Genomic DNA, 22,571 nt, shown 5'->3' with positions numbered 1-22,571 from the left:
ATTGATAACATATTCCTGGGGCTCCCGGACGACCTCTATCAAATTCCGCGCGGAAAGCAATGTTTTGTAGGCCCTCTCCTTGGGATCTATTTCGAATAATTTGCAGACGCAGGCAAAGGACGCCTTTTCCACCCAATCCACAAGGTGGCCCCTCAATTCCAAACCTGCATTGTCAGCAACAAAAGGTGAGAATTCCGTCCGGAAAAATCAGAAAAAATCAGCAAAGCAAAATCCGGACAAAAAATCGCAAAACAAGATTACCCGGAATTTTTAAGGTATAATTCGGAGAAAAAGGCCTCGACGGATGCTGCGATAGCCCCGCCCATCCACCCCAGACTGCCACCAGCCCCTTCGCCCCTCCCTTTGTCGAATCTGGCAGTTCTGTCACCATTTGAAGGGAGGGCAGGTGAGCGGACACACTGAAGATATCATTTTTTGCTTTCTTCAGGGAATAGACAAAGAACAATTCCAGTAGCGTAAGGTCGAGGCTGTACAGCATGTTGATAATGCTGCATCCCATCAGCACCCGGACAAGGTTGGGATGAATGAAGATGGGTGGAATCTGAGAGAAGTGGAGGAATTCCTTGAACAATGCCGGCAGAGGGAACCGGAGCCCCGCGTTGAATTGTTCCTTTCTGAAGAGGATAACGTTTTTTCCACCTTTCTCAGTAGGCATAGCCGCCTCCTCGTTCACCAGGTCTATCAATACGTCATGGGGGATGCGGAATCGCTCCCGGAACTCCTTCGCATTTAATTTGTCTATCGCCTTTTCGCTAGCTTCGCTAACCCGGACAGATGAAACAGCCTTTTTTGGAGCCATTTTTTACCACAAAACTAAATCAAAATCTACATACAAAAGCAATACAACGAATCAAACCAAGCAGTCTGAAAATACACAAACCCTAACCCAAAACAGTCAGAAAAACCCCTCAAAAACCCCTTCAAACAACAACAAAGTACCAACATTCAACAACAATTGCAAACGACTCGTCCAAAACAACGCCCAAGCAAGCCAGAAAACAAGTGTAAAGAACCAGCAAACGCAACCAAAGGAACGGCAGTAGCAAAGAGATACGTACCAAATACAGCACCGAAGAAGAAGAACGGGTACCGCCTTGATACAAAATCACCAGCAGCAAACCAACAAAGTCGCGATACAAAAGCACCGGTACAAAAAGAGCTTTCGAAGTTTGTCTCAGAGAAGCAAAGGACGCAGGAAAAAGCAGTAAGAAGAAAGGCTCTCAAGAGAATGCAGTAGGAAAAATTGCAAAAAGAGGTACAGTACCCTATTTATAGCAGGACAGCCCCTCGGAAAGGCAAACCAACAGCCATGTTATCATTGAAACGACATATTGCCTGGGGATACACAGGGTCGGCGGCTCGCCATAAATGCCTTTTTTGGCTTCCGCACCCCCACTCGCCACGTGGCCAAGTTAGACGAATGGACTTTTTCAATTTTCAAAAACCCAGTTATTTTTAACCCGCCCATTTTTTGGGCAAAATAGGCAAGTTAAAAAGGGGGGCAATGTAGGGACCCCTCCCCTTGGGAAACACGTGGCACGCAGCTCATGGTGACGCGTGGCACGTGTTATCAGCCGGACCATCATCATCCGGATTCCCCTAAAGATATGCATGGTGCGGCTATCCTATCCGGAACCCCTCAAGGAAAGACAAACGACGTTTCAGCTTCTCCTATCCAAGGAAGAGCAAACGACGCTGGCAGAGCGTAGACACCCGGATAGTCTCCACAACACATCCGGATAATCAGCATGATCCATCCGGATATAAATTGTCGGGATGGTCAATTAAAGTAAAGCGAGTCTTACACGCAATCACAACAAGCAGCCATGGCCCACATCCCATCACCTGCAGAATGAGAAGACAAGAGGAAGTGACAGCAAGTCACTTCCCACGATCATTCTACATAATCGCTTCCCACGATCTCTGACAGCCGCATCACCTACCATGGTCTCTGACAACCGTTCATAGGATGATAGTGCTCCTACTGACACCTATTATCATCATCACAACATAAAATATCTTCTCACCATTAATGAAAGGAGCAGTACCCCTGAAGCTGTATATATATGACTTCACACGAAGAAGAAAAGGCTGATCCCCCCTGGTAATCTCTGGATATCTAGTAAAAGGACAACTGATTTATTTATCTCTCTCTCTCTCTGACCATGGCTAACATAACCATCGGAGGGTGCGTCCGGACACCCTGTCCGGATGCCTTTTGCAGGTGCAACCGCTGAATCAAGAACCCCTTGTGTGTTGAGAATCACGTGTCCATCCATCTAGCAGCAACGTGGACTACAGGATACGCGAGGTGACAACAACAGTATTTGTCACGCCTCAGTCGATAAGTTTTTCTTCTTATTCATTCTATTATTTGTTTGTCTTTTGGGCTAGTCTTTTGTTTTTATACCCTTAAATCCAAATGGAAGCTTCCCTAGTTCACACTCGTCCTGACACCTCTAACATTGATCCCTTCAATGAGACATTCTTTAAGAGTTCTCTACAATTGATGTAGTGAACTTGGGACATATTTTGACTGACCCAAAACCAGAAGATGGTTCTCATCTGTTACCAACCTGGGAAAACTGGTAAAACTCCTGATGAGTTGTGGAAGGGTTATGCACCTAACATAGCATACCTAAAAGTGTGGGGGTGTTTAGCTAAATTTCTTCTCCATGAACTTAAAAAACGAAAATTGGGTCCTAAAACTTTTAATGCAATGTTGGTAAGTTCAGGAGCACCCTTGAACTTGTGGGAATAAGCTATCCTATCCGCATGTTATATTCAAAATAGAATACCTTACAAGAAATTCCTAGGTTCTAAGTTTGATATGAAAGACCTAAGAGAGGCAAATGTGATTCTAGGAATTAAAATAAATAGAACACCTAATGGACTTAAACTTTCTCAAGAACACTATGTTGAAAATATCCTAAGGAAGTTTGAACACTTTGATTGTAAATCAGTGCCAACTCCTTATTATCCCAGTTCACAACTGAAGAAAAATAAAGAACATAGTGTTGCCCAAATAGAGTATGCTCATATCATAGGGAGCCTAATGTACTTAATGAATTGTACCAAAACTGACATTGCTTATGTAGTAGGTAGATTGAGTCGGTACACCCAAAGTCCTAATCAGGTCCATTGGACTATTGTTCATCTCTTCCTTAAGTATTTGAGAGGCACCATTAACTATGGTTTGTGCTTTAGTGGATTTCCAAGTGTCCTTGAAGGATTTAGTGATGCAAATTGGATCTCAGATTCAGATGTGGTGAAATCCACTAGTGGATATGTTTTCATCTTTGGTAGGAGTGTAGTTTCTTGGAAGTCTGCCAAGCGAATTTGCATTACTCGATCTACTATGGAGGTTGAGTGACTTAGAAACCTCTTAGCAAATATCCCTTTATAAACGAGACCAGTCCCGTCTGTGTCTATGCGTTGTGATAGTCAAACTGCAATTGCTAAGGCTAAGAGTGAAATATTTAATGGGAAGAACAGGCATATACGCCTAAGACACAATATTGTGCGGCAGCCCCTTGAAACAGGGGTTATATCCCTAGAATTTGTAAGGTTAGAATTGAATTTGTCCAATCCTTTGACCAAACCAATAAATAAGAAACTAGTGGAAGAAACATCGAAGGAGATAAGGCTTATGCCTATTATAGAAGTCAAGAGTGGTGGTAACCCAACCTATTAGAGTGGAAATTCCATGAGGTAGGTTCATATGGGTAATAACAAATCACTTGTTGACTTGAGGTGCTTTATCAACTCTAATTGTATGATAGTCCATCCATATGGTATAGATAGAACGTATTCTACATTGATTAAGGTTGAGTGTTTACTCTTAATTAATACCATATTCCTTATGGATGGTATGTTTAAATGCAGAACATACTTGATGGATTCCCTTATATGAAAGTGGAGGTAGGGTCGCTTCCTATAAGAACTTAGACAAGTTTTCTAGAGCTCTCATGAATATCCAAGCAGGGCACATGGCCTATTTGTGCCAACCCATTTTGTACAGCTCATAGTGAAGTTGAGAAAACCAATGTGAATAAAAGTCCCTCGAGTTACATCAAGAAACACTGATTCATAGAAATTTATTTTCACCGTATTTTGTGATTCAATACTTATTTGTCCTAAGACTGGTTCATAGCCTTTGGGCACTAGAACTAATGCATTGGATTCTTTTTTCTTCAAAAAAAAAAAAAAAATTACATTTACACTTTGTAGGGGATTGTAGGAATAGTGTAAATAATTTTTATTTTTATTTTATTTTATTCTATTAGTCTTATATTTTTAAGAAGAGTCATATTGGGAATTATTTTTATTTTATTTTATTTTATTCTATTAATGTTATATTTTTGGAAAAAGTCCTATTGGGATTGTGCTAGTAGAGTCTCATTCCTTTTATAAGAAGAATTTCCTTCCACTTTGAGTCTTGTTCTGATTACAAGTAGATTCCCATTGGGATTGTGTTAGTGCCCATGTCACCCCTTACTCTCTACATATGAATAGTAATTTTTTAGAGAATTTTTAAAAAGAGTTTCAGAGAGTTTTTTTCATACATCCTTCTAGAGGAATTTATTCAAAACCCGAGTTGTACACATCTCGCTTATAAAGTGCACCCAATGCGAGATTTGGTTGTTGAATCCTGGAGGTAGACCACTGGTACCCTAGTGCACCAAGTTCGTTTTCGAGGAGGGTGGATCTATTTCAAGAACAGTGCTTGTTACGCATCAGTTGATAGGTTTTTCTTCTTATTCATTATGTTCTTTGTTTGTCTTTTGGGCTAGTCTTTTGTTTCCATACCCTTAAATCCAACAATTGATGTTATAAATATATATTTTATAAATTATTAAAATTTAAAATAATTATAAAAATAAAAATAATAATTTATATATTATTTAAAAATTAAAATTTTATTTGAAAATCAGAAAATTAGTTTCAAATTAAAATTTTAAATTAAAATCATAATTTTAATTTAAAATTTAAATTTTAAAATTTTAATATTTATTTTTAAATAAAAAACTTATTTTAAAATCAAAAAATTATTTAAAATTATAATATTTTTAATTTTTTACCATTAAATCATATCCCATGCATATAAAAGGTATTTTTTAATTTTTACTTTATCAGCTTCCAAACCCTGAGTCCCTTCCTTCCTCAAATACTCATTTTAAACGTTTCCATCCTTCTTTATTTACTTTCTAATTTATTTTTCTCAATTTTTAATTTATCTCTTATTACTCATATCCAATTTTTTTCTCTCAAGTTTACTCTTTCTTTTTCTAATATCATGTTTTTTTTAATTAAATGAAAATTAAGTTCTTGATAAATGAATTGGTATAAATAAAATTTAATTATAGTATAGTTGAAATTAAAGGAATGGTCAATTTTATATTTTGATAGAGAATTGAATGTCTAAATAACCTATTTCCTTATCAAACAAAATTTTGAACAATATAAGCGATAAGCTTGCTTATTTTCACAAAAATCACGGAACAATTTATTAGAAACGAAATCACGGTATAATGATGTAAAAAAAACAATTTAATGCGAAATTTATAATGAAAATTTTAAATAAAAAATATATTTATGTTAAAAAAACAAAGACATTAATACCATTTAAAATAATTATTTTTCATATCACATATTTCTTGCCGGGGTTCATGCCTTTGAGATTGTAAAGCATGGGAGAAAAAAAAGTGTGGATGACAAAAAAAAATTGATTCGAAGCTGCTGGATGTAGGATATGTACGGTGGGAAACTATACTCGTAATCAAATCGGACGCTGTAACATCAATCGTACTTCAGTTTGACTTTCAAGTTCCGAGATCAATCCTCCTTTGAAATTTACTACCGTGGGCTGTCTGCACAGTAGCATAACTCTTACGCACCATTACATTGGAAGTAAGTGATGATTTCCACGTGTCAATTCAAAGTTTTGACTGATGCGATTTCCTTCCGCCACGTGTCCATGTTCTTACGCACAAGTGTCCAGTTTCTGCTATTAATATGGAAGTCGACTATCGTATCTTCATCACCGCAACCCAGAGCCGGAAGCCATGGCATCGCACATTTCTCTAACCACCGCCTCCCTCATCGTCTTCCTCGTCCTCCTCCCAATCTCCTATGGAGGCTCTGTGCCGGAATCTGACATAGATCTCGTCGAGTTTCCTTTGAATTTAGAGTTTCTTGAGGCTGAATTCTTTTTGTGGGGATCTCAGGGATATGGGTTAGACACAGTAGCTGCGAATCTCAGCAAGGGAGGTCCACCACCAGTCGGTGCAAGAAAGGCTACTCTCGACCCATTCATCAGAGATGTCATCTACCAATTCGCTCTCCAAGAAATCGGACACCTGAGGTTCTTCTTCTCCTCCTCCAATCTTTCTTTCTTTTTATCTGTCGCGATTTTTAGTTCCAGTGTTTGATTTTTCTTTTTGGTTTCAGGGCGATTCAGAGCAAAGTAAAGGGGTTCCCTCGGCCATTGTTGAATCTGAGTGCAGCGTCATTTGCAGATGTCATGAACAGCGCATTTGGCAAGCCTCTGAATCCCCCCTTTGACCCTTACGCCAACGGACTCAACTTCCTTCTCGCATCGTACGTCATTCCGTACGTGGGACTCACTGGATACGTGGGCACAAATCCAAACCTCCAAGGTGCTGCTTCCAAAAGGGTATGCATCAAAATCCAAAATCCAACTTAATTCACTCACCCCATTTGCAAGCTCATGCGTATATACTTATATCTACGCCGCGTTTCAGCTAGTTGCAGGCCTGTTGGGCGTGGAGTCAGGCCAAGATGCAGTGATCCGAGCCCTGCTCTACAGGAAGGCGGCAGCAAAGGTCCACCCATATGGCATAACTGTTGCAGACTTCACGTATCGGATCTCGAACCTGAGGAATAATCTGGGAAAGTCGGGGTTGAAAGACGAAGGGCTTGTGGTGCCTCCAGTTCGCGGCGCCGAGGGAAAAAGTAGGGGGAATGTGCTAGCGGGAGACAAGTTCTCGCTTGCTTATGCTAGAAAGCCAGAGGAGATTCTGAGAATAGTGTATGGGGGAGGTAGCGAACGTAATCCAGGGGGATTCTACCCTCAAGGAGCCAACGGGAGAATTGCTAGGTCTTTTTTACAGAAGTCCAAGGCGTTGTAGGATTTGTAGCATAAGCAATCAGGAGCTGTGTGTTCCTGTCTGCCGTATCTCTGTCCGTATCAAGTTTGTGCCTTCGTCAGGTTTAAATAATATGATAATAAAAATGAGTGCTTCAGCCTTTGTGATCAAAGGAGAGGGTTTATAAAAGCCTGTGCCAATCACGTGAAACATTATCACCTAAAATAGATTATATAGTTTTTGTTATTCTCCAAATAAATCATTTTCTATTCATTAAAACAAAAAAATATATATATTTTCAAATAACTTTCTTTAATCATTTTTATTATTTTCTAAATATTTTCAGATTACTTATCTCTAACCACTAGTAATCTAAATTAGAGCTCATTCGGGTTTAGTCTATCAAGAAAAAATGATATGGGATTTTAAAATATTTGGATAAGTATATCTTATGTTAATACACGAGATTTTTAAATCACTCATATGAAGGATTAAAAATAAACTCCAAATTAGCAATCTCACCTCATTCTTATTCGGTCCCCCTATAATCCAATCAACTAAATACAAACACTGATGTATGTTGAAAATACTGCTAAGATAAAAAAAAAAATATCACTCTCTTTTAGTTTAAGGTAAGTGTGATGAAAGTATAATTAAAATAGGAAAATATATTTTATAAGATGAGAAAATTAATATAAATTATTAAATGAAAAATATATTTTATTTTTTATTTTATATAAATAAAAAATAAAATTTTTTAACTAAGCAAAAAGTTAGAGGTATGATTAAATTTTTATTTTATATTAATAAGAAAATTTAACAATAAGAAAATTTAACATTTTTAAGAGAAAATGTGTAGCTATTGTAAAAAAAATGTTTAAAGATAAAATAAAAAAATCCATGTGGGGAGCATTGGTCTAGTAACCAAAAAGGTTACCTTAAAATTATCATTAAAATCAATCTTAAAGTGCATGTGAAAAGGATTATTTTCTAAAATTGAAAACTTTAACTTCTCAAAAAATCTATTATTTCTATGGAGTCCCCATTATTATTATTATTATTATTATTACTATTGTCCCTTGTATTTAGGAAAATCACTCTTACGCCCCTACCTCTGCCTCACTTTCTATTCCCTTGTAAATATCAATTGAAGTTGAAGAAAAATTCGGGCTCAATCCAAGATAGAGAAAAGAGAGAAGAAGGGAATCGAGCATCACCTTCTTCACCAGGTAACCCTAACCCTAGCTTCTTTGTTCTTCACAGTAGCCTCCAATGTGAAATTCTGAGCACGATGAGATGCGCATCGTATGTTCGATTTTTTGTTGTTTGTTATTGTGGTGTTTTTTTTCTTTTCAATCGAATAACATTAGAGTCATAGATTTCGGATCTCTTAAAACAAATAATATTCACTTTCTATTTCTGTGAGATCTTGAATCTCACAACATTTTGTCCGGATTTATGGTTCAGCAAAATTTCGGAGTTTCGCTCATTTCGCTGCACAGTTAGGGTTTTGTGTCTGATTTATGTGCTTTTGTCGGTAGCTTCAGTTGTGCGAGTCTGATTATATCAAATATCATGCCGATGTCCATATCTGTGAATGTCAATGTATATTTCACTATATATATTTTTTATTGAAAATTTTGAATTTCTATGTTTTCCGACCAAAATTTTCCAAGTCTGACAATTGAATTCAGTATCCAACCAATCCCAATATTCTATTACTTTTTTTTCTTTAGTTCATTGCCTACTCCCTTTTTGAAGATTTAATTTGCTGTCTTAGATGATCTTTGGATCGTTATCCTACATAGCTGCTCTGTTGCATATTCTCCAATAGATCTGCTTCATGCCTCAGCATGGTTGAGTGTGGAATATGATAAGTGCCAAATAAATTAATTCCTTTAGTTTTGTTTTTGGATTTTTTTTTTTTTTGGGTGATAAATTTAGGTCAAAAGGAGAAAATGGCTGGACGCAATGATTCAGGTGCATCTGAGAAGAAATCAAATGAGGCCACAAATGATATGCCAACTTTCAATGCCGAGAATTTGCAAAGTAACATGAAAATTATTTATTACAGGTTTGTTGTTGACATCTTAACATGATAGTGATATTCTAATCTGCTCATGATTTATAAAATGATGGAATATGGGTAGAGGACCAACCTCAAGGCTGAAATTATCCTGAATAGCTCAAGTCATACCTTAACTTTTGAGGTTTACTTCATCTTACACATGCATGCTTACACACATACCAAAAATAGTGATTTTCATCCTAACTTTTTATATTTAGGGTTTCAGACAAGTGACCTAAGCTGAATTAAGTATACTGATTGAAGCTTGGGTCAGTTGAATCAGATTCAGCTTGAACTTGACCAGAGCTCAATTAGCATTTTCAAGCTTGGTGTATTTATGGTTGGCCAAGTTTATGATTGTTTGCAAGCCCAATTGAGCTTTTCAATTGGTCTAATGCAGTCCCCTTTTTTGTCCCTGAAGCTGTTATCATGCTTGTGCTAATATTTTGTTAGGGTTAAGCATGTACTCAAACATCTGACTTGATTCATTGCTGCTTCTTCTCACTGATTTTATACTATTTTGGTCCACACACACTCTAAAAGCTTACTTGACTCATTGCTGCTTCTCACTGATTTTATATTAATTTGGTCTGAGGATAAGGGAAACCAGATCATTGGTGTTTAAAAATTGTCCTCTGTGATGTTCAACTCTGTTTAATGAAACTCTGCTAAAAGTTTCCTCTTCAAGTTTTTTGCTTCATTGTGATGCCTTTTTGGTTTTGTAGGATGTGAAGCAGAAGGATGGGATAAAAATAAGTAGATTACCAATTGAACTCTTGTCTAATCAACTACCATTAATTCAAAATAGTTTAGTAGTTATGGCAATGACATGAGTATTCACAGTTGGAAAGGCAGGGCTAAGCTGTAGGATTGTGGTGCAGAATTCATTAGTTGATTTAGGTTCCATTGTCCTTCTATAGATTCACAATAGTTTTAGGTTGTGTGCATATGGATTTTGACTTGATTCATACATGCCTACATAACAAATTATTGTAACTCATGACAGACAATATTAACTGGGGTAGGTGTGTGCAGCACATGCACAATTACCAAACATTTTATGTTCTATGCATGTCCATCATATTTATATTTTTTAGAGTCTTAAGTGGTATAGATAAGGGCATCGGGTGTTTCATAAGGTGAGTAGTTCACCCCAAGGATTTTATTCCCTATCAGTTTGCTCAAAGGTTAATGATTGTCTGTGATGTCTGCTCATATCTATGAGCTAGTTGTCCTTCAAACTCTCTGTAGTTTGCTTTTGTTGAAGGCATGCAAATTATTGGCACTATGCTCATTACATGATCATGGTGAGAACATGCTAAGTCTTGTCAGATTGGCACCCAATAAGTGTTAGTTTCCTACACATGTCTGCAATCTACATGGCTCTTGTCGAGAATCAGGATAATATCTAATTTCTATATAATTGTTTGGATGGGATGGATGAAAATAATGGGTGCATCAGAGTTTCCCAATGGGCTTTGAAAGAGATGCGCTAAGTATGGGAAGACAGTTGCATTTTGATCTTTCTCCACTCTTGGATATGGTGTTATGCAATATATTGAACATTCAATATATTGATGGTAAACTTTCTAGTTAGTTTAGTTATTTGAAGATGAGGCGTCCTTGCTAAGGAGAGATGTGCTAGGAATGAAATTGTCTTGTCTGTTTACTACAAATTTCACCATTCTGTACAGCTAAATCTGGAGCTATTTAATGTGTGAAGTTTTGCTTAGATTCATTATTGTGAAACTAGGGACACTTTGTTGGCTGGGACTTGATGACTTCTAGGATTGAGTGTTTGTAGAGAGAATTTCGTTGGTCGTGGTTTGGGAAAGGAAAGAGATATCACCTTGTTGTCATGGCATAGATTTTTCATCCTTGTTGGGAATGATTTAAGTGCTACCCTGTAAGGCAGTGGAGATGATGACCATTTCTTTTTAGGATTTGGGGGTCATCCTTTAATCAAGATTCTATGAAATATTGTTAAACTCAATTTGATTTAGAAGATATGAAGGGAAAGAGATGTTAATGGATTTTAAGGATAATTGGAGGATAGTAGATACAATGTGGGACTTGTTTTACTCTTATTCCTCCCTTTGGAATTCTATTAATGAAGCCTTGATAGGCACTCACTTGAGCCTTGTATTATTATATTGACATCTTGTATGCAAGTCCAAGGGGCTGGCTGAGAAGACCTTTCATGTATGGTCAATGCCACCTAAGGGTTATAGCAAGCTAAATTTTGATGGATGATATCCTAGGGTACCTTGGAATTAGTAGAGTGCTTAGAGATTAGGGTATAACATACAAGTTTGCTCTAAACCAGCAGGTAAGGGTTTTGCTATTGAAGCTAAGATTCTAGTTCTGTTAAATGACCTAAAGCCAAAGCTTTTGGCATTTCCAATCTTGTAGTGAAGGGAAATTCTGTTGTTATCAATCTGTGGTCACTGATAAGCCAAGAATTCTACCTATCCATGAAAACAGAACTAGTAAGGCAAGAATTCAGGCAGGTTTGATGAATGGCTTAGTCAATTTTTTATATTGTTACGAAGTTTGGGCATTCTTTTGCTATGTTCCTTGCATTTGCCTAGCAGACCTTTTAATGAATCCTTTGGTGTCTTTTGTTGGAAATTTTTTGCCTCCTAGTGTTGTAATTAGTGTTTTTGTGGTTTACTCTGAAATTTTTGTGATCTTTCTCAGTTGTTTAACTTGTATAGTTCTCTTTAAAGAGTTTCTTATCTTGTTTTGGTCATGTTTGTATATTGTGGAAGGATGTCTCTATTCCATTTGGAATGGTTTTTCTGTTTTTTGCTTTAACTGGGAAGTCAAAATCAAAATCAAAACCATAATTTTCATCTACAAAAAGTTTCTTTTTTTTAACTTCCATATTAAGCTCTTTTTTGAGTCATAATATTTTTTAATAAAATTACCCAAATAGGTATGAAAGCTCTTATTGAGCTTAAAAATAGTTTTTAGCGTCTCAGAAATCAATTCATGCAGGATCTTTTACGTTGTTTCTAATATTTAAAAAAAGAAAAGAAAAAGGTAGGGACACATTGAAGAAGTCTTTGCTAAGTTTGGGATATCAGAACTCTTAATTTTATAAATTTTAGTCTCTTTGTCATCTCATTGTCACGTGTTCTATTGCACTTTCTTTTATTCTCATTGTTTTTTGTTTTTGTTTCTTCTTTCTTGATTCTAGTTTTTGAAGTTGTTTGCCTGTTTGCTGACTCTAAAATTTGAATTTTTATTTATTTGTGCAGCCGAACATTTTTGTCCATCATTGGTGGAGTCATTGCTGGAATTTTGGGATTTACTGGCTTCACTGGCTTTATATTTTACTTTCTTGTTATGGCAATTACTTCAGTAGGACTCATGGCCAAGGCAAAGTTTTCTGTGCATTCATACTTTGATTCCTGGAACCGTATCATACTTGATGGCTTCCTTGGTGGGCTTATGGTATGCAATTTTATTACTTATTAATGTTCTTGTACATTTTATTTCCATTTGAAATTTCTCACCCATTACTGTAGTATTGTTCTCGTTCATTGCATACATGATTTGCTTGTTGATCCTCTTATCTTCCTTAACATATCCACCATTGATATTTTGAAAGGTTAATGTTATGCTTTCAAAAAACGAAGGAACAAAAACTTATTTTAAACCCACTGCGAAGAATGCCGGAAAAATGCCCCACTTTCTGGTGTTCCCTTAATATTTTTCTTCATGCCTGAAAAAAGAAAAAGGAAAAAGGCTCAGCAAGATGCTTCTTCATTCGGTTATTTCCATTCATTTGGTTGTAAAGAGCTTAATTTTTTACTCCATTAGTGAAATACTTCCCTTTAAAAAGATGAGATGAAAAGGAAGAAGGGACAAAGGGGGGAAAAGGGATATGATATGGACAAGCTTAATTAATTCACGTGGAATTGTTGGTATGCCTATGAAAAAGAATTGGCATATGGTATCTACTGAAGTTTGGGTAGCTTCTTCTATTCATATCTTTCAGCAGATTAATTTAATAATTCATTATAACGCCTCATTTATGTTATATTGTGCAATTACTCTAATATATACTTTGGCATCATTACAGTCAGGATTATGGATCATGTTGCATCTACCTTACTTATGGTCTGTATTCATTTCCATCAACTAACTGACCTTTTTGTCATGTTTTTGCAGTCATTCGTGCTGTTCTGGACGTATCCTTTCCATTAAATGTGTGAAGTTAATAACAAAAACACCAATGACCTTGATCAGTGGTATAGATAAAAATCAGTTGATGAGAATCAACTTGGAGTCCATTTGGGAGTCGTTCTTAGAGGGTTTTGCTTGAAAGTATTTTTCTTACAAAAATTAGGCTTTTGGCCAAGTTTTAAAAATCATTCTTAAAGGTTTAGAGAATTATTAGAAGTGATCTTTTGAATAACACTAGCTGATGCTTCTTCCAAAAATTAATTTTATTTTGTTGAATAACCTATTACTAGAAACGTCTTTTTTTCATAAAAATATTTTGGATAAAAGTGTCATCCACAAGAGTATTAATATAAGCCAAAAGTTCAACACTCCCAAATGGAAGTCCTTAGATTTCAAGTACAAGTTCAAAATCAACCTTTACTGGACTCTATTTGTGTTCAGCTGTGGCCCATCTGCTGCTACTTAAGCAAAAAAAGATCCAGTAGAAAAATTAACTGGTTCTAAATATAGTTTGGGACCTGATTTCATTTCCCAATTGTCACAGTTGAATTGTTTCATTGGCCCAGTAGGTCGTGCAAAATATTTTCACTTGGTATTGCTTTTCTTTTAACGTAAATAGATTGGCTTATGATATTGTGCATATATTCTGAGAAACATGAACACCGCCTGCACGGAAGGAAAGGGAGCTGGTCTGAAGCTGTGCATGTGATGTCACGTTGCCTGCTGCCTTGCATTCGGTTTAATGCAAAACCGCCGTAGGAAGAAGACATGATCCAGTATAATTGATTTTAGTTATTGTTTTTTTAACACAATATATCCACCGTGCTTTTCCATTTTACTCCACTGCTATGAATATTGTTTGATCTGATAAACGCAGACACCAAGTTTAGGATCAATTGTGTAGCAGGGAGAACTAATTTTCCGTAGATTCAGTATTAAAGCTTATGTGCTTGTTGGAATTTACTGGGCAAAGAGAAGGTGATTCCACCTTATTGGGCTAATTTTTGGTCAAACAGGTAATGGCTAAGATTGGTGTCATTTTTTATAAAGCATTTGAGGTAGACAATGCAAGCATTTTTGGCTGTTGTTCAATGTTATGGATTCCGTCTGTGATACATGATTGAACTACTTTTTGCATCACTTTCTTTTCAATCGGTGGTAATAGCCACACTAAGGTCATGTTAAAAAACTCTTTTAGAAAATAGTTTTCTACCTTTTATAGAATACAAAATAGTTTTTTAACTACTAAAACATGTTGATATTTATTAAAAAAGTTATTTTGAAAACATATTATATTTAAACATAAATTTAAGATGTTTTGATGGGTATTTTTTTCAACATTTGTTGAGAAACAATGGATGATATAAAAAGCATTTAAAATTTTTTTATGTTATATATGATCATATAATAATTTTACGAAAAAAATAACTCGATATTATTTTCATTCCTGAATTTTTGAACAAAATTTTTTATTTTAAAGATTATTCTCAAAATAATTTTAAGAGAACTACTTAAGATAGAACTTTAAGTAATTGCTTAAATTAACATTTGCCATAACTTAAATTACCTCCACTCCTTGAGTTGTTGCAGATGAATATGTGTCAAACGTAATCATCCTTCAAAGCAATATATTTATTCTTAAAAAAATATTTAAAATCGATAAATGAAGAGTGGTGGTGGGGGCAATATACCCCAAGGGTACACCAGGGATGTAACCAAAGAGTGCTTTCGAGACTGTTGAATGCAACAGGGGCTATTATTATTCATCATCGAAAATCTGATAAAAACAAATTTGGCATGCTATTTTTGTGGAATAGTGAATGGCACATTGCACCTGTTACCGCTATGTAATTATAGATGTATAAAATGAATAAGACATGACAAGAATAACACCTCAACTAGAGGTCCAATCCATTGCTCACCTCTCCTATACAAATAGATGGATCCCCAGTGGTCAAGTGGCTGATAAATCCTATTTCCAATTATAGAACTGAAAACTATTTGATGTCAAGGAATTTGGAAATACTCTTTCGCGTGGTCACAGCTCATCGACATGGAAGCTTGCAGCCTTTCATATTATCTTTATATCATTCAATTCTCACACCTGTGGATTTTAAGATGAAAGTTCAATTCCAGATTAAGATAACATTTAATATTGAAATACAATTACAGGAGACTGATTGTTGCGTCCATACAAAATCTGATTGATAACTCAACTTTTTCCTCTTCCTCCTATCATAGTTTTAAAAGGTGAAAGGCGCAATACAAGAGGTGAAATGCAACCTAGGATACATATCAATTTATAAAATATAATCCAATAACAAGGTAATTAAATTATATAAATTTTCATAAACAGTTTTTTTTTTTTTTTTTTTTTTGGATAGGAAAATAAGAAAATATATAGAAGCGCCTAAATGGAGGCACCACAATGTACACCAATATACAGTTACAAATTTTAAGAATAGAAGTGTTAAGAAAAAATAAATAAATAAAGTAGAAAAGGTGTCTCTCCAACAAGGCACATACCTTGGCAAGCAAAGAGCTATAACTAAGGAGTCGTTGAGCCTTGGGCCTAGGCATATGCATTATGCACGCCTTTAGCAACTATGCCTCCTAATGTTTTGTGACATTATGATATATATCCCTTTATTTATTTTGGTTTTTTGGTGCTTTCAAGGAATGTTTTCCAGGCAACAAACAGCAAACAGAGGTATAATGGAGAGCATATGAGACAACACATGCATGAATGTTGAAAATCATGGGAGTGGTTCACAGTCACAGTTTGGAGTAAACAACTCTTACCAACAGCTGGGGGACTTGCAGGAATATGAATGACAACGTGTATAAGATGCCTGAGATCGCTATTCCTGCAATGATGTTGTGCATAAGGAGCTTGTTGTCTTTGCTGGGCACGAATGCAACTTTCAAAGTATTTGTCAGCTCAAAGAGTCTGTAAGATATCTGCACAGTAGGAGATTGGTGGGTTTGGTCAACCTAGATTTCTTTTTTTTTTTTTTTTCAAAATTTCAAAGAAAATAAAATCTGTTACTTACTGCAATATATATGGAAGTAGTGAGCATGAAATTCAATAATGGATAACTTGGAATCAGAGAAAGCAACAGTTTTGGCTGTGCATCTGGCAATCCCGATCTGCAGGGTCATATAACTTTGGTTTAAGATCATGATAAGAAAATTGTGTATGAATGTTTGTAAATGCCAAAACAACTACAGCTGCAACTTCTCTGAGACACTGAAAATAAAACTACTAAAAGACAATTTACTCATCATCATTTAACAACAATAATGTTTAACTTAAACTACTAGTTTAACGCATAAGAATGAACCAAAATGAATAGCCTTCTCCCTTGGCAAGAACTGATGCCCATCTGTATATGTTCTAGACTAATACTTAAGAAACCATGAGCTAAAAAAATTGACTATTGTGTGCAACTAAAACGACTGGATTAGCTGAATTCAATAGAATAAAAGCCATCCCTATGCATGTTCTAGGATAAAATATCCAGCAGTCTTTGAACAAAGCCATTACCTTAACCATATATGGATCTGGGAGATGTAAGTCTCCAGTGTTATCTTTCCAAGCCATCTAAGGGACCAAAGATAAAATATCACAAAAATTGGTCAAACAAGAAAAATACAATAGTTTGCAGGAAATAACATCCTCAAATCCAAGGCCACTTACGCAAAAAGGGTCAAGGAGTAGCAACGAAATTGTTGTGTGAGATTCCGCAAACATATGTAGACGCTGAAAAAAAAATTGCATAAAAAACAAGCAAAAGCTTTAAAATAATTAAAAAAGGCCAAGGCATTTCAGGACAATATGCATACCTTATTGGAATCCATGAGGTATATGGATGGTACTTATTGTATGTAAGCTTGTCCAGCTTGTATATATGCTCGAACCACAGATATCCCACCTGTGAATTTCATAAAAGGCTGTTTGCATCAGACATGGGAATTTTGAGAAAAGTTGAACGTCCTAAGGAATTTATAATACCGTTAAGGCTACTGTTGCAATAGCCATTTTGATTGCTACTCTAAGTTTCACTTCTGTTTCCTCCAGTTTCTCCATCCACCTCTCCACCTACATCAACAAATGCCCATTATTAATATCACCTCATAAGGACTGTATCTCCATGTAGATAAAAGAAATAAGTTGTACTTGAAAATATTGGAAAACAAGGCAAAAGGGCATGGAAGCTTACAGTAGGATGATAATAAGCATATATCATTCCAATTATCCATATGTAACGATCAAGACCTGAGCGGAAATGCCACTCATGCAAACGGGAAAACTTTTGTTTTGAGGGATCTGGATCAGTGTAACCTGCAAATTTTTACGTGTGGGTTTAGTAGTATCAAAGTCAAGCTAGTATAAACAAAATGCAAAGGCATATTGCTTACCTAGTATGAAAGTAAGTGGGCTCCATACAAATTCAAACACTCCAGGAATTTCCCATAACAGAACAACCACCAAAAAGCAAGCGACAATTTTCACAGCTATGACCAACCCTATCTCATTATATTTGTTTAGAATACCAAGTGCCCCATAAACCATAAGAGTGAAAAGAGTGTGCATGGGGCAAATGTAGTATAGCATATAGCTGTTATTAAGGACAACACAGCAAAACAACACCAAGAAATTAAGCCGCCACATCATCTGTTCAACAAAAAACTTACTATTAGAATCAGAATATCATGGATGGAACTCCATGAATCAAACTTAAGAGATTTAGGGGCAGTTACCTGAGCAAACCTTGCAAGGCTAAAATCTTTGCGCACATAATAGTATGAGAAATTCCCAAATCCAGTCATCCACACATATGCAGCAATAAAAAGGCGGATGGCATTATAGATTTCTGTTGCCGCAAAGTAATGATACATCAAAAATAATACCTGTAGGATAGAAGAAAGAGAGTGAGACCACCGATGATGAACATCTAGAAAGCAGAATATAAAGCTGGCAACAAAAGTGTCTAGGATAGTTCCTACATATATAGCAGTCAAACAGCTCTAAAGGTGTGTAGGAAGACCAAAAAGAATGCAGCTTGATCTTTTGGGAAAAGGCCCAGGTGTTCAATCTCATTGTAACTATCCAGGACAGGGCAAAATTCAAGGATCAAGCTGACAATAATGACAACAAATAACTAGGATAAGGCTTCTAGAGTTGCAACGCAAGGACGTTGGGCCCTTGGCAACAGCTTAATCTGAAAAAAGCTAGTGAATATGCTGTCAGACACTTTTTTTTCCTCCACTTTGTTGTGATGTTGTGTGCAAAGATGCGTGGATGTGAAAATATGTGGATTTTCGATATCTTCAGTCTTCCTCTTCTTCTTTTTTATTCCCTTATCTGGATAAAAGAGAAGAATCCTCTGCAGATCACAAAATAACTGCCCTTCTTTCAGCATAGATAAAAATCAGTTAAGACATGCCAAACAGGGGTGTAAACCAAGACATGGGAAAAAATATGCATCCACACTGACTGCTCAACAGAGGGAAGGGAGAAGAGAAGGGAAGAAGCAATTAAAGAAACTTCAGCAAAGTGCATATCACAGCCTGACAATCCAAATAATTCCTACATGATGACAAAGCCTTGAGCAGAGACATCATCTTTTGTTTTTGAGGTTATCGAATATTCTAGAATAATGAAAAGGTCAACTAACCTGCTTCTTATTAAAAAAAAAATAGTTAAAACCAAAATTATTATTATTTTTTTTAAATATATGACTAACCTGCATCCAGCCTTTCCACTCCTCAGTTTGATGCCTGTTCAGATAAAGTATTGATTTCCCAGAGAATGATGACTTATCATGATGGACCTTGAAGGAAGTCACTGCTGAAACTATGATAAGAAGGAAGTAGAGAAATATAAAGAGATCCCGGTTGTAACTCTGCAAACACACACACAATGATAATGATAAAGAGAAATTACCTAAATCAGTAGCCAAATATTATCACTAAACAAATTCATGTTTAATGGTTACACCCATGAACTTTTTTGGATTGTTTACCATGTTAAAGAAAAGCTGAGAATCATGTTCTTAGCTGGTGAATTTCATTCTCCAAAGGTTTAAAAAAATAAGACATTCATCGATATGCCAATTAGGAAAGAGACATGTAAGACAACAAGATTATCAATTGCACCTTTTTGGAGTCACCAAAGAGATTTGTACGATCACATAAGTAAAAGTAGGCCAAAAGAGCCCCAAATTCACACCTGGTGAGGGAGCAATCAGCATCTTAATCCACTGAGACAAATTTATAATTTTAATTCATTAACATGAATTTCACTTACATGGCTCTCAGTGTCAATCGGTATTCAATCAAGAAAGACTCTTCCATTAGAAGGAATCTGAACAAGCATAGAATACATAAACAAACATGTTTATGGCAGCTATTGTTTATAACAAGTAGATAATTTAAGAATCATTCGCAAACCTGAAGATGTGAGATGTGACAGATGAGCTCCGGGCTTTAGGAGAAACTGACTGGAGACCACCCCCCTCAAGTAAAACAGCTCTGTCATCTTCTTTAACTGTTTCATTTAACTCAACCAAATTGAGATCCGAATGCCTGCCAACCAAAGGAATAGAGTAAGAGAGCAAAATTAAAATAAGGAAGAAGGACCTCTGTTTAGAATCAGTATAGAAAACAAAAACTACACAAAATATATGGTTACCTGCTGGTAAAGCACACAAGCATCTAAAGTATGAAATAAGAAAGGTGACACTAACAGTGTCTAAAATCTAAAATCGTACGGAATGCACTTCAGTTGTCCAATCTGAAGCCCTCTCCTATTGGTTAGTCAGACACCATTTAATAACATGATCTGGAATGACTCCAGCAATAACAATCTTAAATTCCTGTAAATTGTCATATTTAACTTTCCCTGTTCTCTTCCATAAAAGAAAATTCTTGCAGGAAATCAGCAAGGTTTTTAGAAAAATTTTGAAACAGCTAAAAAAGCGGCTGCTGCAGCATGCATTGTGCAACATCCACCCTTTTAGTCACAATCCTTTTATGGAGCACAGAACTTCGCCCTGTCTAGACCATCCAAGGAAAAAAAAAAATCCCAAACCATGAATTTCTGTTGATTAGTCCATGTCAAATTGACTGACAGACAGCAACTTTCATATATTGTAACAATAATATTTTTCATTAAATTATTTGTTCTTTAGTAAAGTGAATTATTGTGCACGATTTAATAGAATAAGTAACTGATAGGTTGTTCTACATGCCTCCAACCTTCCTTCAATTGATTTTATTCTGATACCGTTAAACATATAAGAACTCTAACAGGACTTCTTAATCAAACTTAGATTATTAAATTGTTTTATCAGGTAAAAAGAACAACTAAAGGCACAACAATATTCTACTTCCATTAGCAACCAATACATTAATGCAAACATGCTGGCTTTCTTTTATTTCATATAATAGACATGGACCGCCCTACGACAAACCAAAGTCATTATTTGACTACGTTTTTTTATTTCGCATCATCCAATTACAAGAGAATAACCTTTCTTTTGAGATCAAAAGACTTCAGCATCACATAAGAGGTACGAATATTGCGGAATAAGCCCTAATGCTAATCCAGAAAAGAACAACAATCCATCGCGTTAAAATGTAATCAAACTCACGTTTTGGAAGGGAACGCATTCTTCTTATACTCCAAAAACTCAGCATAAATCCATGCAGCGAATACGGACACAAATCCGATGAAAAACGCCACCTACAATTACAAAATACATTATAATTTGTCCAGCACGAGCGACCAATCTCACGATGCGTCAAAGAAAAACAAAACAAAACACCACGATTCGGGGAAAAAAAAATCGTTTTCTTTCCATTTTCTCAGCAACCAAACACGCGACGTATCACAAAATTCATCAATCTAAAATCCGCCAAATCCACACATTACACAAATCACATCCACCACTCGCACACTCAAATCAGCACGAGATCTAAACAATACGAAACTCAAAACCTCAGTAACTGCCGACGCACCTGGCCTGGAGTTATCGGACCGACAATCATCATTTTGGCCAATTCAGGACGCGAATTCACTGATTTTGAATCAGCGAAACCACTAGCATTTCAAGAGCTGATCCAGATCTAATCGGAACAGCCAAACGGAAAATGAGGAACCCTAGATTTTCCAAGAATTTAGGCGGTGGAACGTCTATGGACTTATGCGTGCATAACCGTGACAATCTAAAAACCCAAAAAAGAAAGAAAGAAAATGAGTGGAAGCAACGCCAGTATTAGATGAAAATATGAGAAATACAATACATGAGAGGGGTTAGTTGAGAAATCCTGCGTTTACGACAGCGCCCACCGCACCTCCCACCTCCCCACCTCAAATCCGGTCCCACATTTTCTCCACCGCCCGATTTAATCCAACGGTGTCATCTCTTTCGGTGTATTATCATACCTACTACCTCGTTTCACCGTTAACAGAATAACCCCTTTCCCTTTTCTGTCTTTTTTTGTTTTTTTATTAACTCGACACTGACTCTTACCCTCATTTAATTATTTTCTGGCAATTTTTTCCCCCCTTTAATAATAAAATCATAGAATTTTGCCTTATTAAAGCCTACATTAATTTCATTTCAATATCGAAGGGGTGACACTCTTTTCATTCGGAGTTACCCGACACCGGATAAAATCAATTTTTGGATTAATGCTGCCAATGTAATTTTCTGAGTACAAACCAAATTTGCTTCAAATCAGTCACTCAATATTTTGAAACAAATTTTCTTCTTAATTTATGGAGTAAGTTGGAAGTAGAAATTTCGTTGCCGAAGTGTAAGCCACTAATTTTGGTATTATGAGAATGACAATGTGCGTGTCGGTGGGATTGAGATGCGTGTTGACGTCACCTCTTTGATTTGTGATCAACCTGCCCCAATTGGTCCACTTCCTTTATCTCTACCGGTTGGGTCGCATTCGACTCACTCTGCCTGGTTTTTCTCTTTCTTTCTTTCTTTTTTTAAAACTGATTTGTTATGATGTAGAAGGCTAAAAGCCCATGTGAATATTTTAGCCTGATTCCTAACTGTCTTCGAAAAATATTTTAGCGTATGTTTTTTTTATATTTTTAAACATATTTAAAAAATATTTTTATATCCAATTGTTTATTTCTAATCATTATAAATATT

General features: G+C 36.0%; 3 protein-coding genes across 4 annotated transcripts; 2 read left to right on the top strand and 1 right to left on the bottom strand.

Annotated features, from left to right (window-relative positions):
* The first annotated feature begins 6,039 nt into the window (after positions 1-6,039).
* LOC100253439 (ferritin-like catalase Nec2) lies at positions 6,040-7,302 on the top strand. The gene is made up of 3 exons (XM_002273623.5): positions 6,040-6,385; positions 6,472-6,697; positions 6,786-7,302. Exons 1-3 carry the CDS (start codon positions 6,087-6,089, stop codon positions 7,170-7,172), a joined length of 912 nt encoding a protein of 303 aa, XP_002273659.2. The 5' UTR covers positions 6,040-6,086; the 3' UTR covers positions 7,173-7,302.
* Positions 7,303-8,214: 912 nt separating this feature from the next.
* Positions 8,215-14,351, top strand: LOC100251751 (uncharacterized). Its single transcript, XM_002280049.5, has 5 exons — positions 8,215-8,359; positions 9,075-9,204; positions 12,462-12,657; positions 13,378-13,397; positions 14,012-14,351. Exons 2-5 carry the CDS (start codon positions 9,089-9,091, stop codon positions 14,040-14,042), a joined length of 363 nt encoding a protein of 120 aa, XP_002280085.1. The 5' UTR covers positions 8,215-8,359; positions 9,075-9,088; the 3' UTR covers positions 14,043-14,351.
* Positions 14,352-15,129: 778 nt separating this feature from the next.
* LOC100256882 (protein REDUCED WALL ACETYLATION 2) lies at positions 15,130-21,699 on the bottom strand. Of its 2 annotated transcripts, XM_003631890.4 has the most exons (16): positions 21,418-21,699; positions 21,051-21,142; positions 19,849-19,983; positions 19,706-19,762; positions 19,555-19,627; positions 19,143-19,301; positions 18,157-18,306; positions 17,815-18,070; positions 17,616-17,737; positions 17,408-17,494; positions 17,239-17,327; positions 17,093-17,155; positions 16,940-16,996; positions 16,446-16,542; positions 16,195-16,353; positions 15,130-15,496 (listed from the first exon to the last, which is right to left on the bottom strand). In XM_003631890.4, exons 1-16 carry the CDS (start codon positions 21,448-21,450, stop codon positions 15,491-15,493), a joined length of 1,635 nt encoding a protein of 544 aa, XP_003631938.1. In that variant the 5' UTR covers positions 21,451-21,699; the 3' UTR covers positions 15,130-15,490. The 2 variants fall into 2 exon arrangements, with proteins under 2 accessions (XP_003631938.1, XP_059592699.1); XM_059736716.1 differs by lacking the exon at positions 15,130-15,496 and having other exon boundaries at positions 16,012-16,353.
* Positions 21,700-22,571: the final 872 nt, after the last annotated feature.

The sequence above is a fragment of the Vitis vinifera genome, chromosome 5 (assembly GCF_030704535.1).
Source record: "Vitis vinifera cultivar Pinot Noir 40024 chromosome 5, ASM3070453v1".
NCBI lineage: Eukaryota > Viridiplantae > Streptophyta > Magnoliopsida > Vitales > Vitaceae > Vitis > Vitis vinifera.
This window is presented reverse-complemented; position numbering and strand designations above follow the sequence as displayed.

Coding starts and splice junctions, on each gene's coding strand:
- LOC100251751 (XM_002280049.5), top strand. CDS start 9,089: ATGGCTGGACGCAATGATTCAGGTGCATCTGAGAAGAAATCAAATGAG. Junction 9,205..12,461: donor ATGAAAATTATTTATTACAG/GTTTGTTGTTGA, acceptor TTATTTGTGCAG/CCGAACATTTTTGTCCATCA. Junction 13,398..14,011: donor TCATTCGTGCTGTTCTGGAC/GTATCCTTTCCA, acceptor TAACGTAAATAG/ATTGGCTTATGATATTGTGC.
- LOC100256882 (XM_059736716.1), bottom strand. CDS start 21,450: ATGATGATTGTCGGTCCGATAACTCCAGGCCAG. Junction 21,143..21,417: donor GTCCGATAACTCCAGGCCAG/GTGCGTCGGCAG, acceptor TTGTAATTGTAG/GTGGCGTTTTTCATCGGATT. Junction 18,071..18,156: donor GCCTTGCAAGGTTTGCTCAG/GTAACTGCCCCT, acceptor TTTGTTGAACAG/ATGATGTGGCGGCTTAATTT.
- LOC100253439 (XM_002273623.5), top strand. CDS start 6,087: ATGGCATCGCACATTTCTCTAACCACCGCCTCCCTCATCGTCTTCCTC. Junction 6,386..6,471: donor CAAGAAATCGGACACCTGAG/GTTCTTCTTCTC, acceptor TTTTGGTTTCAG/GGCGATTCAGAGCAAAGTAA. Junction 6,698..6,785: donor AAGGTGCTGCTTCCAAAAGG/GTATGCATCAAA, acceptor GCCGCGTTTCAG/CTAGTTGCAGGCCTGTTGGG.